A 16,155-nucleotide genomic window follows, 5' to 3' on the forward strand; every position below is an offset into this window, starting at 1 on the left:
TGCCCTTCTCCTCCTTCATATATCAAAAGATTCCAAGACTATTGCAGATCTTGGAATGCAAGATTTGGAATGCAAAATCAAAGAGAAATAATATTCTGTTTTCTATATAGAGATATTTTATATATAGTCTCTTTCCCTAGAGACTTTCATGATCTGACTGGAGAAAGGCCTGAGAAACCTCACCTGTCCTCAGAGCTGACCATGCTTTGATCAGGAGGTTGGACTGCAGAGCTCCTGTGGTCACTTCTAAGCTGAAGTACCCAATGATCTTATCATTCGCGTTGATAATTGCCCTGTCAGTATGAGATGTGTAGCGTAGCACACCAATAGGAAATGTGTTAGTGTTATTTCTTCTATAATTCACTTATACTTGAAACATGTTTCTTAATTTTAATTTTTAAATGATTTTATTTTTGTGAAAGGTCAGTGTGAACCAATTACTCTGGAACTCTGTATGAACTTGCCTTACAACTATACTAGTTACCCAAACTACCTGGGGCACAGGACTCAGAAAGAAGCTTCTGTCAGCTGGGAGTCTTCTCTCTTCCCAGCCTTGGTTCAGACCAACTGCTACAAGTACCTTATGTTTTTTGCCTGTACAGTCTTAGTACCAAAATGTGACCCCCATACAAATCAACGGATCCCACCTTGCAGGTACTATACTATACTTAATTTATTTCTTAACTGCCGTTGTCTATCATATTAAATTTTCTGCCTTCACTGAATATGCCAGAAATTTTGTTTTGCAGTTCCACGGGAAGAAGTTTCTGAAGTATATAAAACTAGGAGAGGAACAGCAGTTCTATTAATTGTCAAAATGTATAGTTTAGCTATTTATTATGGAGAATTTTCCACTTCAGTTTGATTAGGATTGCATTATGATAGATATTTAAACAGAATGAATTAATCAGATTTGGAAATTTCTTATAATACTACTTTGCATTTGTATAACACTTTATCTATGGAAAGCCAGAGCCAAATACTGTTAACAACAATAAAGATTTTAATGCATTGTTATCTTTCTTAATTAGAGGATAGTCGTAAAATATATTGTCAGATTAACTTTTCTTCCATCCTCATCAATTAATATCACTGTACTTCTAAGGATTATGTCAAAAAAGATCTGTTCCTTCCCATGCTGCGTTTCTCTCATTTCTTGGTCTGCCCTGCCCTGCCCATATGGATTAATACCTAGTGCACTGAAAGAAATTGCACTGAAAATTGCAATACATTTCCTAAAGATTCCTACCACGTAGCATTTGTGGACAAATAAATAGCGTTTATCTGTCCAGTGATATTTACCTTCTTGTTATGAGTTGAGATTGAGACACGGGAAATTTACTAAGATGCTAAGATGATTTATTCTCACTTAGGGACATACCAGGTAGGTGTTAATATTACATATAATGTGAAGTTAGAGACTGGTTTGTGCAAGCTCTGTTTCAGGTTCGTGTGTTTGAAAATTCAGTCTTTATTTTTTAAAGAAATCACTATAATGTATTAAAAATATGTACTCATTTTAATATAGAGAGACAAAAATTAAATTATAGGCTTTAGCAGCTACATACCTAGCTAACGGATTTTAGGAAGTATTGCAATCTAGTTGAAAAATAGCAGTAGTCTTCAAATTTATAGCACTGAACAGAAACATGAAGAGGAACTAATAAAAAACATAGAATAGTGTAGTTTGAAGAGGACTTCTAGAAGTCCCAACTTTCTGCCCAAAGCAGGACTAACATCACATTTACATCATATTGAATATGTAACATCTCAAATCCTAGGACTGAAAAATCTTTTTATAGCCACTATATGTCTATAATGAAATTTTTTAAAAATTAACCTTGTATTTCTATCTCCTTCAAGAATGGAGTGATTTCTCTGCTTTGTGAAGTGTAATCTTTAACTGATAGAAAAATCAAAATAATTTGATTGATCGTAGAATCATTTGAGTTGGAAGGGACCTTTAAAGGGTCTCTTGTCCAACTTCCCTGTAATGAACAGTGACATCTACAGCTATATAAGTTTGCTTAGCCTTCTCCAACGTGACTTTGAATGTCTCCAGGAATGGGGCATCCACATCTCTGGACAACCTGTTCCAGTGCTTCACTACCCGTATCATAAAAATCTTTTTTCTTATATTTAACCTAAATTTCCCTTCTTTTAGTTTGAATCAGTTTTCCCTTGCCCTATTACAACAGACTGCTGAAGAATCTGTTCCCTTATTTCTCTGTCCTGCATTAGATACTGAAAGGCTACTTTTGGGTCTCCCAGAAGCCTTCTGAACAGCTCCAGCTCACACAGCCTATCTGCAGAGGACAGGTGTTCCATCCCTTGGATAATTTTTGTGGCTTTCACATCTCTCCTGTACTGAGGAATCCACATCTGGATGCAGTATTCCAGGTGTAGTTTCACCTGTGCAGAGCAGGGGGACAGAGTCTCTTCCCTCAATCTGCTGGCCACACTTCTTTTTATTCAGCCCAGAATATTGCTGGTTTTCTGGGCTGCAGGAGCACATTGTTGGCTCATGTTCAGGTTGCCATCCATCAGTAGCCCCAAGCCCTTTTCAGCAGGGCTATGCTCAATCCTTTTGCCCCCTAGATTTTATTAATAGTGTGGGGTTCCTGTGACCCAGATGCAAAACTTTGCAGTTGGCTTTGTTTGAACCTCATGAGATTTACCTGGGTCCACTGCTCAAGCCTGTGTAGGTCTCTCTGGATGGCATCCCATCCCTCAGACATGTCAACTGTAACACACAACTTGGTGCCATCCACAAACTTGCTGAGTATGCACTTTATCCCACTGTCAATGTCATTGAAGATATTAAAGAGAATCAGTCCCAGTAATGACCCCTGAGGGATACCACTCATCACTGATTTCCATCTGGACATTTAGCCATTGACCACCACTCTCTGGGTGAGATCTTGTAACCAGTTTCTTGTCCATCGAGCAACTCACCCATATCTGTCCAAATTGGAGAGAAGGATTTGGTGAGGCGCCTTGTTAAAGGCTTTGCTGAAATCCAGATAAATGACACCAGTGGTTCTTCCCTTCTCCACTCATGAGTTGTTGATTTGTTGACAGTATCACAACAACTGCAGGTTTTTTTGAGATGAGTTTTCACTAAGGAGTTTAGAAAGAAAAAAATTAAGTCTGCTGTCAATCTCTAGTATTCTGGTACTCCAATTGTGAAATTCAGTAAGAAATGTGGGAAGGATTTAAAAAATAAGATATTACCAATTGGCATTTTTTCCTAAAAGCGTTTCACTTGGCTTCCATGTGCCATGGGATAAGCACTACAATGAAGATGACCTACATTTTAATTCTTTTGCCACAGACTGACAACTGAATGGCTAGCAATAGCTTTAGGAAAAGGCGAGTTTTGTCCAGAAATGCGCAGAGAACATGTGAATAACAGAATCAGTTTGGATATTTCAGTTAACAAGATCTTTTTTTTTTTTTCTTTTAATATAATCAAATATTATTATCTCATTTGTTTTTAATCATCAGTGAATAAAATAATCTGTACAATTCAGAAACTTGAGGTCATAAAATGGTGTGTCGGCATTTTTGATAAGAGAAGACTCTTAAAGGAATGACAAAGCTATGTCATATCAAACTAGATATGAATGAATTGACATTGATTAACTAGGCTGCAGTTACATGACTATTTTCTTTAGTACATTTTGTCTCATTTCTTGTGGACATGCTAATAGAATTCAGCCTGTACTCTGTATTCAGAAGCTATTAACAGACTAAAAGCATCATTTTAGAATTACAGGCTAGATGCTTTGCATTCTGCTCTGCAGAGTATGTGGTAAATAAAATAATCAGCAATTACAATATAGTGCAGCACTAATGTCTTCCTTCTAGCTGCTGAAATCAATGTTGAATAACCTGGTGCAAAAGAACATTGGTTCTCCTTTGTATAATCCCCACAACAAAATGAAATTTGAGAAGAATGATAATGTCTTGTTTTCTCAGACAAGAATTCAAAAAGAGCCTTTAATTGATCATTGATCCTAATATGACCTATATGCTAGGTTTTGGTCAATCCATTTCTTCAAGCTTGTAGGAAAAGAAAAAAACAAATAAAAACAAAACAACAACAACAACAAAAAACAGGTCAAAAGTTAAAGGCAATATGATGGAACAAAACAGAATGCTTTCCACGAAAGGATGTGCTGTTCCAAGAAGAAAGATCTGAAAAATTCAATCAACTTTAATACAAAGCAAGCTAAAAATGACACAAGGGAGACTGAAAATAAAATAGAAATGGAGAGGATCCTGTGGTTGAATATTTTTCAAAATATAGGAACAAAGGAGAACTTTCTTTGAAGCAGTAGAAGAAAGTCTAAGCAATTACAGGTGTGGAAGATATGATCTAAAAGGTACAGTTGAATGCATTTCTGGGTCTAGAGTCGAGACACAACAATAGAGAGACAAAATTGTCTTCAAAAAGGTAAAAGTGAACTACTATGAGGAAATAATTCACCAGGTTCTTGGGGGCTGAACCAGCAAGCAATGGATTTAAAGGTTATCAAGAGAGCTGCAGGTCAGATAAAGAAAATTATAAATGTATATGTATATAAAATTATAATAATAGGAACATTTTTAATAAAAGCTTAGGCAAGTCATCTATCAAATATGTGGTATGTTTCTGCTAGAGGGAGCAATGAAAAGAATGTTGAGGTTCTTATTGCAGATTGCATAGTTAATATTCCCCCAAAGTAAAAAGCAGCATTTGAAACTGATACCATAGCTGGTTATACTAATGCTGTTAATACTGACACTATTGAACTCCCTTAACAAATAGATAGTTGAAACAAAGAGGAATTCAGCATACCATAGATACAAGAATGTTGTATTGAACAGCACATGAGCAGCAACTCCAGGCAAAAGGAGTCATTAAATGTTTAAAAGAATTGTTAAACTAACAGGAGAATTTCCAATGAGGCACTTTTACTTTGTAAATTTGAGGCATTTGACGTTGTTTAATTTGAGACACGGGATATGAGTATAGATGGAATGAACTCAGTTTATGTGATTAGTCCTGTTTTTTCTTATGATAAGAAAATAAATATGCAACAGAAGGTCTACACTTCTTCTAGATGTGATAGAAGCTTTTGTTGCTCTAAATGAAAGTACTCGACTAAGGTGATCTGTGCTTCGATTTTATTGAACTTCCTGGGAAATTATTTGCTCTTTTGTTTGTGAGTTTAAATATCTTGTCTTTCTGGAACCACATTTCCAGAAATGTCTGAGTAAGAGTATTTCAGTCCTGCAGTTCCTACACTGTATTCACTATGTGCACCTGAAATATTGTCAAAAAATTTAGAACTGCCTGTTCTTATAAACCTTAAAATTTGTCAGAGACAAAGTTTTTTTTTTCCAGCACTATATTGCTCTTTAGGTGATGTGCATGGTGCAATTGTATCTAAGGTAGCATCATCAGTAGAGGTAGCATCTTATTGGTACAAAATATGTTTGACTTTTTTTTCCTTGATGGAGAACAGTGTTCCTTATAAAACTTTTGCAACCATCCTTATGGAAGAGAGAATATTTGTAAGTAATTATATTTGGTTATTATAATTCAGATAATAGTTTATGTACAGTAATTTAAACTCATGTTTCAACAGAAGCAATATATCTCTATAAATATTTATATTCACATATAGGAATCCAATTAACTGATTTTTCCTCGAGCTTCTGTAAATTTGGCTAGAATTATTAACTTCTAAAACATGGTAATTTCTAAGACTTCTTCTCAGTTATTCTATGCACCTCCACTTTGTCTCCTCAGGACATTGTGTGTACAGTCTAAGGAACGCTGTGAGTCTGTGCTTGGGATTGTAGGTCTGCAGTGGCCGGAGGACACTGACTGCACTCAGTTTCCAGATGAGAACTCAGACAACCAAACTTGTCTGACACCAGATGAAGATGTTGAAGGTACATAGAGCAGAAATTAGAGATTGTATTTTGGAACATACTGGTTTATGGTTTTGGAGATTTTTTTGGTTGGTTTTGTTTTCATACCTCTCCTTTAAATTATTATAGCTCATGTAGAGTGACTTAAACATTCATGTTGTCTAATAACTGTAGGAATGATTCTAAATCAGTTATCAGAGAATTTGCACACCTACTGTTTGCAGATAAGAGGAAGTTTTTGTAAGGATCAATTACCCTCAATCTTTGAAAGTCAGTGTTTGAAAATTCAGGCTGACACCACACCTACTACTCATTTGTATTTGTATTTTCTTTTTAAAACCTATCTAGATGACATAATAATGATTTTCTAACAGGAAGCAAAGTCTTAGCAATCTTAAAAAAACTAAGTCCCATGACATCTCTGAGAGAAATACTGTAAATCTAGTGTATTTGCTAGCAATTTTTTCCTCTTTTTTAAAAAAAAGGGATGTGTCAAGTCAGTAGCAACAGACGAATCTCATTTTCTTGAGTTCATTAATAACACTACTCATCAGTATGATCATGGAAGAAAAGAGTGGAATTGCCTTACATGATTCCACATTTTCTTTGTTTATGTATTAAGAGTGACTGTGCGGTTTTTTCTTCTGCCACAGTCATCTCATGTGAGGTCTGTGGAGATTCTGACCTACCTTTTCTTTTACTTGCCAAAGATGCCAGGAAAATGCTGGGAAAACTGAAAAATGATGTGTGCCAATATACAGCTAATTCTTACCTTTTTCCTCCCACTCACCTACACTGTGATGACAATCTTTCCACAGTTTTTGATCTTGCTTAGAGAAAGCAATGAGTGATGGCTATTTGGTCTGTAGTTTGTTTGGTGAAGATTCATTGCTAATGAGTGTAGTGAAGCATTCTGAGAAGTCACTGAAGCAAGTGTAGCATTAAGTATAATTTCTTCAAGCAAAGTCCATGTGCATATATATAATTTGGGGAGTTGTATAAGATGTATAACTCCATATTAATTAAATCCTTTGTCATGGGACGGAGAGACAAGGAAATAATTTCAGCGAAAGGCTGATGGAAAGGAATTACTAATTATTATAAAGCAGGACTGGAAAAGCAAACTTTTGGGGCAACATGGTCAGCTATGGGAAAACAACATTCCACCCCATTCACAGTGCAATTATTAAGAATAATTAACCAATAAACGGTTCCAACTTACTGTTTCACATTTCTGTTTCTGTCATTTATCCGTCCAAAATAGTAACAGTAAATAGTAACAGTAAATAACTACACACACGGTGATTAAGCTTAAGCTTTCAGCTTGTGGAGTCTTGTTTCTGTCTGTTTCTTGTCACTGACAGAGTGCTCACCCAGCCACTTCAAATGCCGTTCAGGGAGGTGTGTCCTGGCATCTAGGAGATGTGATGGTCAAGCTGACTGTGAGGATGACAGTGATGAAGACAGCTGTGGTAAATATATGAGTTGGACGGTACTTTCCAAATGAAGAGTAGCCGATTCATTAGAGAATATTTTGTTTTTCTTCACTTAACTGAACCATAGCATGATGGTTCACAGAATAAGCCCCTTTTTCTGCAAGACAAAATGTATTTGAAAGCAATTTTTTGAAGACTAGTGACAGTAAAAATACTTCAGCAAGAATTCTTCTTTATCAATGTCAACACAATTTATTATATTTGATAATTGAGATTCTGCTAGCTTTATTCTGATATCTGATTATTCATGTAGTAATCAAGATAAAAAATGCTGCAAATTTAATTCTTCTGATACTGCTGGAGATTCTAATGAGCTACAATAATCTTCCTAGCAGTTTTAACTTGAATTTGTAAATGCAGTTTTAAAACATATATGTAGAAACATTCTCATTGTGGTATATTAACACAAGGCATTTTTAGCACATGGTTAGTGGATTCCGGCTAACCTTTAGCCATGAGTGTAAGTATAAGGTGATAACCACAGATTTTTTTCTCTGCTACATATCAGAGTAAATTTATTGTAGAGAATCTCTTGGCTCTTTGCTTAAGGAGACATATTGAGTTTGAGAATAAGCAGCAAATATCTTGTTCACTGTTTCCTTGTACGTGCTAGCAGGAGTATTCTGAGAAGGCATTTTATACTACTTCCTACCATCAGGTGTAGGCTTCTGGGAGTTCTTGTTGTCCTTTTATTACAAGGGGCAAAAAGAACAATTACAAACCATAAAGAATTTAGAGAGAGGATGTGAATATGGGTAAGGGATTTGAATATTCTGGCAGCATAGGGCTATGGTGTACAGTCTAGTTTCTTTAACAGAGAGTAGATTAAGAGTGGAATGAAGTCATTAAGGAGACAAAATATCTGTGGTAATAAAAGATTCTCTACTCTGCTGCACACACACACACAAAAATCCAGCATCTGAATGCTGAAGCTAGATTAAAATTCAAGCTTGTCACTTCTATAAAGTTATTTTTTATAAGGGAAGCTTGTTTTAATGATTGTTATAATCAAGGCATAATTTATCACTAAGCCTCAAGGAGTTTTCAAATCAAGATTGTATTCTACCTGCTCTTCTACACCATTTACCTCCCTCTGCAAAAATAAAGAAAAGAGAGAAAGAGATATGATAATCAAAATAGGATTATTTAAATCTAGATCAGTTTTGGATTTCAAAGGCAGAGCTGATGATCAGAGTAATTATTTCAGAGTTGATAATCTTCTTGCCTTTGAATCAATTGTCTTGAATGTCCTCTCCAACAAATATTCTTTGCTATCACTTTTTTAACTCCTTAGAACGCTGATTTCTATGTGTCTTTTATGATAATTTTATTCTCCTAGTCATTAACATATGAAATATTGCCCTAATATGTAACATTAATTTTTCCAATAGATCTCTCTCTGTCTCTATAGTCTAGACAGAATGTCACTAGCAATCAGCAGAATTCTTATCAGCATCTATAAATACGGAAAGCTCTATCTGCTGGGAAATTATAGCTGTCAGAGTGACATTACATTGACCAGAGGTAATGTTGTTACTGAAGAACAGACAGTCCTTGTAGAGCTCCAGAAGTAACCATCTCTGACGCATTTATATTCCTTGCTTGTTGTTCTTCCCATATGTAAATGACTAGCTCACATTTTTTTAGCTCCATTATTTGAAATTTTATACCACTAAAAAACAGTCAGGCAAGCGCTTAAATTAAAATTATTGAAGTGCTTTTAATGAGAGTCATAGCTCTCATACTTTGGAATATCTTCCCAATGCGTGGAGGAGGCTGGTAGAGACCAGCTACACGTTTGGGTAATTAAGCTCCCATTTCCTGAAATGTATGATAGAACACTGTAATGGGAGTAAGGAATATATATGAAGAGTAGAGCTGTGTTCAGCACACCCTGTCTCCTGTCATACTCCCTTGCGATCTTTGTAGGGGAACTTTCATCCGTAAACTATAGAGAAGTCATAAGACTTTAGAATCTCTAGATATTGAGAAGTAAATTTGAACCAGAGTTTTGAATGTGAGACTTTTAGTGTGTTTCAGAAAAATGTGAGAAAGTTAATTTCTTAAAATTATTATTAAGAAATAAGTGAAGAGAGTTTGTGGTGTTAAAGATGCTTGATTGTAATTGATCATATTAATTTACTGACTGCTGAACAATGCCTCTGGCAGAGAGCAGAAGAGGGTCCTAAAAGAGTGCTAATGATGCTCAGGATGTGATATTCAAAACAAGTATTTTCCTTCTTTATTTTCTCCAGTCTGAATTCTGACTCTAGTCTTTTAGCTTAAGAAAAAAATGTGGACTTCATATTAAGGACGTGGTAATAATTATAGGGCAAATATATGTATGGGTAAGAAATGGTTAATTACTTCATGTTTTGAAGGATGGTGAAGGTAAAATCATATGTGAGTACCTGTAATACAAATACAGACAAGTTTTCCTACCGTCATTTTCACTTCTGTTTAATTATCATTAAATTAATGACGTATGTTGTACATGTATAGAGAGAGGAGAAATAAGAGTACTCTAAACATTAGGCAGAATCTTTCCAACAAAACAGTAGAATTTAACACTGAATTCATAGAACCATAGAATCCTCAGAGTTGGAAGGGACCTTTAAAGGAAGGTCATCTAGTCCAACTCCCTGCAATGAACAGGGAATTCAGTATGTATTATTTTTGTCCTGAGAGTAGTCTCTATTTGTCTACGCTGTCCTCAAAAATAAGTTTTGCAGAGTCATGGAACATTTCACAATATAGCAGTATAATGTGCGATGAAGGAAAAAGCAAACATGAACTTAATTAATTGTAAACACTTCAGCTCAAAAACTGCAAGATTGATAAATTAGATTTTTTAAAGCTTTTTATTTTATTTTATTTTGCTTTCATATCAGATTCCTAACATGACTGATATTCTTTGATCTTTATTAGAATTGGTTTCAATTAATTTTTCATTAGTGGTTATTGCAAATATTATGAAGAAGGAGACCCAGAAAATGGCCATATTTAAAAAAGGTCTTTTGTCATGTGAAATTAGTTTCATGAGTTCAAGGATATTTATTTATCTGTATGCTTAACATTTTTAACGTGGTTTATTCAGTCTAAATAAAAGAAGCCCTCTGCACATCCAGTTACAGTTAAACTTGGATACATTCTTCCAGTAATCACATGAGCTAGTGTTGATTCACTGGTTCATATTAGTAAAATAATCACTTCTGGAATAATACTCAGAAAAAGCATATCTACTTACTGACTTAATGTTGATATGTTGCTGCAGTTCCAGATCCAAGAAAATAGAGGTGCTGTTTCAAATACAGTGTGCGAGCAGAGATCAAAACTATTTGTCTGAGGATGCACCAAGACTGTCACCTGAATTTGAGCTTGGATTAAAATGAGAACTAGCATTGCCAGCTCTAAAACAGATCAAACAAGGCAATCAAACCACCATTTTATTCAGGAGAACAGGTTTTAATGGTTTACTCTAAAATCAGAATGTCAGGTGTATAGGATATTAGTATGTCTAAGCATTCCATTATTCAACTAGTATCACAGCAAGATGCTTTATTAGTTGGTTAAAAAAAAGTAGTGAAATAAAACAAGAGAAAAGATTTTTTTTTTTTTTTCTAAAATCTGCTTCAAGCTATTCTGAATTTCCTGTAGTTGACAAATAGAAGTTATACTACCAAAGCGCTTTGACACAGTTGTAAGTATTCTTCTTGAAACAAGTGAGGCTGGTTACCAGGACTCTGAAAAGGCAATCATACTGTTTGTTCCTTTCCTAACAATGACTCCTCCTGAATATTCATACATTCATAGGTTCTTCCTAATATTTTCAGACTGGCCTGGTCACACTAAGAAAACTGCTTACACTCAAAAAAAAATCTCTCTACCTTTCATTGTGATCTGCACTAGATTCTGTATTAGCACTACCAAAAAAATTTACATTTTTCTGCACTATTTTCTGGACGTTCCATACTGCCACAGGATCTAATTTTGAAAGATCAAAGGTCTGTGTAGAAGGGCTGCTCCAAAAGTAATGACTCCTATTTTTATTATATTGGCCCACATCGAAGGTGAATGTAGGTAGGTTGGCAGTAGAGGTTGAACCTTCCCAACAACATTCCATTATGTTTTGTTGCTGTGTGACAGATGGCAGCAGAGAGGTTGTCTGACTAAATGGCATCTGACATGGAGTGCATAAGAAGAAAAGGTATGTCGCTGAATTCCTCCATGTGTAAAAAATTGCACCCATGGACATTCATCAGTGTTTGATGAATGTTTATGAAGGCAAAAGAGTGACTGTAAGCACAGTGATGCAGTGAGTGGTGCATCTTCAGCAATTGGGATACCAACAGTGGACCATCTCTGCTGGTGCAATTTTTGCAAGCATGCCATGTAGGATTTTGTTCATCACTGGCAAAAATGCACGGCTCGTGGTGGTTCCTATGTTAAAAAATAATGCTTTTTAGCTGAGAATTTGCTCTGTCAAGTTGTGTTATTGTACTCTTTGTATCTGCTGTAGTTTCCATGGAAAAAAACTAGAAGGCATTACTTTTGGAGCAACCAAAATGATATGCTTTCAAATATGCCATGGATTTCAGGATTTTAAATGATTTTATATTAAATGTAAATACTTTTACTTTATCTACCTTTGCATTTACACTTATTACATACGTAATAAATACATTTGAAGAGTAGTGATTTGATCTGGCTTAAGACTTGTGACCTAATGCCTAAATCATTATTTACAGCATGTGTAGCATAGCATAGATTATTATTTTAAAAGCAGTAAAGTGTGATACATTTTATATCCATTTAACAAATATGCATTGTGGCAATCTTGCTTCCATTTTTTTCATCAGTAACTATTCTAGTTAACTTCTAAAATTAATGATGAAACTGAAAATATTTTGGATGTTTCAAGATTACTAAGGAGGAACAAAATAGTTGATTTGATATTGCATGTAATTATTTGAAAATTGTGCTTTTCTGCCTCCAGGTTGTAGAGACAGGGGTCTTTGGGAGTGTCCTTTGAAGAAGCTCTGTATCAAGCACACAATGATCTGTGATGGTTTCCCAGATTGCCCAGACATGATGGATGAAAAAAACTGCTGTAAGAGTTTTTGTGGCTTTAATTTTGCAAAGGGCTGGTCACATTTTTAGGATCTTGTGGTCAAGAACAAACAGATTTGAAAACATTCTATATGGACAAAAAGGCATAGTTATTCTCTGTTTCCTTTTCACTCCTTGGCACCAATTTCTCTTTTTTTTAACCTTTTGTCCTCTGGTGTTCACATCCCTGGATTCTTGCTGTCTCCTTGCTCACTCCAACCCTCTCTATTCCCCATGTTTCTCCTTCACATCTTCATGCTTCTTTTCCTACTCTTCCACAAGTTAAGCAACTGGGGTAGAAGACCAGCTTGGCTGATCAGGGGACTCCTTGAAATAGGAACAAAAATTATATATATACACATGTCTGATATCTGGAGATGAGGTCAAGCTTTACAGGGAGATTATACACCTGCAGCTCTGAAACTTTCATCTGCATGGAGAAAATAATAAAAATGAAAGCTCAGCTTGAGTTGACATTGGTATCAGACAACGAAGAGTGTTTTTAAGCTTGTCAACTGCTTGAGGAATTCTAAGGAAAATACTGGGCTGCATATCTGATCCATGCCTAGCTTCTTCCTTATGTATTTTTTTTTCCAGTCTCTATGTGCATTTCATGTTGGTTATTCTTTTTCTCAGTGCAAACTGTGTTTTTCCTCCTTGCAGCATTTTGTGAGAAGGATGAGCTCGAGTGTGCCAACCATGAATGTGTGCCACGTGAGCTTTGGTGTGATGGACAAGCAGATTGCAGCGACAGCTCAGATGAATGGGACTGTGGTAAGTTTCTGCCATGGCATTTCTGCCTCAAAGTGATGTTCAGGTTGATGGCAGCGTTAATGTACTAATGGTAATAATCAGTAGTGATCTGGTTTAGAATGCAATTGCAGTGGTTGAGAGATCTCCCATTATTACCAACGGCAGACTGGATTCAAATTGGTGAAGCAGGCAAGAAGGTGGGAAAAAGGAAAGAAAGGAAAAACTCAGTGTTAAGTGTCACAGTGCAAAGATACAAGTAAAGTAACACTGCAGGGAACTTTTAAATGATGTGTGAAATCAGGAAATTACTGTGGGCATGAGAGTGAAAGAAGGCATGCAGATGTAGAATTTGTTTAGGCAAAAAATCTAAGCCCTGATTCTGTATTCATGAAATTCAACGTGAAATTCACACTGAATGCAGTGGTACAAGTTCAAGCTTACAAGAGGTAAATAGTTCTTGTAGATTCCCAGTGCATGCATGTATGTACATCATTCTATCCCTGAAGTATTATGTAAACTGCCAATGTTAACCACATACAGTGTAGGCCTTGTGCTTTTATACGTAGAACTCTCTAAACATTTCTCCTTAAATTGAAATCAGATTAAAAAAAAAAAGCACTAAAAAGAAACAGATTGGAAGCTTGTAGTATATCCTCTGAAAATTCATGGTTAGCATGCATTTATGTATGACAGTATATTGCTAAGTTTTGAGATGCTTTGTATCTTATTTTATATATAGAAAAATGCAATAAAGTGCTTACAGTATTAATACAGTAATATTAAATAGTATAGACATTAAAAATATTAATCATTAACTTTAATAAACAACAAAATTTAATAAAACCTACTTACCAAAGAATAAATGTTCTAGAATAGCATATTTGAAAAGGTGTCTTCTAAAATTGATACATAACTTTATTACGGGAAGAAAAGCAGATACCCCCTTAGCATATAGCAAAAAATGTTTAGCGACAGGCTATGTTAAGATTACTAGTATTCAAACAAAAATCAGTAGAACAATTTAACTAAAATCAGCGTGTATTTGGGGAAAAAATGTGCAAACATTTTTACAGAATCTTAGAAAGAGAAGGATGTAAATTCCTACTTGTGCAATTTGGGACGTTTTGAGATGCTTTTTACATGTGATAAGAGCCGATCACACGCTTTTAAACATAGATTAAGGAAGAAGTAATGCTCATGATCTTTCTTGTTAAAAGAAGTTGTTGGGATTTTTTCTTCTTTAATTACACCCACATATCAGTAGATAAGAACGATAGAAATTACTGAGTCAAACAAAGATATCATTCCTATGTCAAGCAACATTCATCTCTCAAACTACCTTAGTGATTTCAGTTGAATTATTTGTGAGGTAAAATATTGCATAACAACATTAAGACTATCAGAAACCCGTGTTAACCTCTGCTAGTTATTATTCTAGTCCTCTAGACGTCTGCTGTTTATTGTCTTATGCTATTCAATATTATCAAGTTTCTAATAGCCATGGTTGCATTGTTTTTAAATTGTAAAGCTATTGAGCATATGAAATTAACAGAAGTGACAGCATCTTGGAAGAATGTAGCTGTAGGTTTTGATACACCATGCATAAAACAAATAATGAGAAATAACAATAAAGTTATTTTCCTTTTTCTTCACAGTTACCCTGTCTAAAAACATGAATTCCTTGATGTTTCTGACCATTCACAGGTCAGCTGCTGATAATCATGTTTGTGCTGATGAGTGGCAAGAAAATTTGAGTCAACTGGCCTGCAACCAAATGGGTTTAGGGTAAGGTCAGTAGTTTGTAGCATTGGTGAATTTCTTAGGACAATGGAGTGATGGATGTTGATGTGAATGATCATTGATCACTGTGACCCATGCAATATTAGGCTTAGTATGGAAATAACAGAGAGAAATGAAATAAAGAAATTTTGTGAACTAAGATAGAAACAAAAACACGTATCTAGGCACTTTCACCATTTTATAAGCATTATGTGATTGTTAAGAGTCTTGAAAAGACAGTAATGTCCTGGCAAACATCAATATTCTTGCAGTTACTCCTGAGGCTCAAAATTGTTTGGAAATATGTTACTCTGTCTTCCTAAAGAATTAATGCAGACTTGTCTCTCAGAACACTGCAAAGTATCACTGGGTTCTACAGTAAATACAGTATAACAGGCTAACAGATATATTTAATTTAGATATCTTTAAAAACAGAATTGGTAATGGTAGAGCTTTCTGGGTGTATCTCAGAAAAAAAAGAATAGCCTCTATGGATTTTTCATATTTCATGGACACTGTCATCTGCTTTGACATTCAGTGCTGTCTTCTCTTAAGAAAAGACAAGCTTGATAGTATAGAAGAATATTTTGCCCGTGTCTGATCCCTAATTGGGTTAAAACATCTCTATCTGCCTTTGACCACCACATACCTTGACATACAGTCTTATTCTTTGTACCTTTCCTTAGTAGACACAGGAGGATAAAGACCTTGGCTTACGTTGTCTGCACTTAACCTACTCTGTATTATCTGCCTTCCTAACACACAGTAATCATATGTAATCACATATGTAGTAATCACTAATCTGATTTTTTTATATCTAAATAATATTGAAGTTATCTCTGTGCTTTAACTTTATATAACTTCCTAATAGGCTTAATCTCCTTTGGTAGTTTCAAAAATAGTTAACTGCTACTTTTTTTGTCTGAAAATAAACTGATGATCTTTACATCAGTCACATTTTTTATTTCTTAAGACCTAAATCTCATAGCCTTAACACAGAATATTCTAATTTCTCTATGAAGAGTGCTATCAGGAAAATGAAAAACAAATTATTAGAAAAATTCTGATAACTTCCTTTTTTCCCAAGGTCTGC

General features: G+C 35.1%; 1 protein-coding gene across 1 annotated transcript in view; it reads left to right on the forward strand.

Moving 5' to 3' along the window:
- Nucleotides 1-15,816, forward strand: part of CORIN (corin, serine peptidase) — a gene marked incomplete at its 5' end in the record, with an annotated part of 36,252 nt that extends 20,436 nt beyond the window's left edge. Inside the window, 6 exons of the mRNA XM_031553279.1 lie at nt 423-654; nt 5,801-5,946; nt 7,290-7,397; nt 12,418-12,531; nt 13,194-13,304; nt 14,939-15,816. Of these exons, the coding sequence (XP_031409139.1) occupies nt 423-654; nt 5,801-5,946; nt 7,290-7,397; nt 12,418-12,531; nt 13,194-13,304; nt 14,939-15,072 (845 nt within the window). The remainder of the gene's footprint in view (nt 1-422; nt 655-5,800; nt 5,947-7,289; nt 7,398-12,417; nt 12,532-13,193; nt 13,305-14,938) is intronic.
- Nucleotides 15,817-16,155: the final 339 nt, after the last annotated feature.

Source organism: Meleagris gallopavo, chromosome 4 (genome assembly GCF_000146605.3).
Source record: "Meleagris gallopavo isolate NT-WF06-2002-E0010 breed Aviagen turkey brand Nicholas breeding stock chromosome 4, Turkey_5.1, whole genome shotgun sequence".
Classification (NCBI taxonomy): Eukaryota; Metazoa; Chordata; class Aves; order Galliformes; family Phasianidae; genus Meleagris; species Meleagris gallopavo.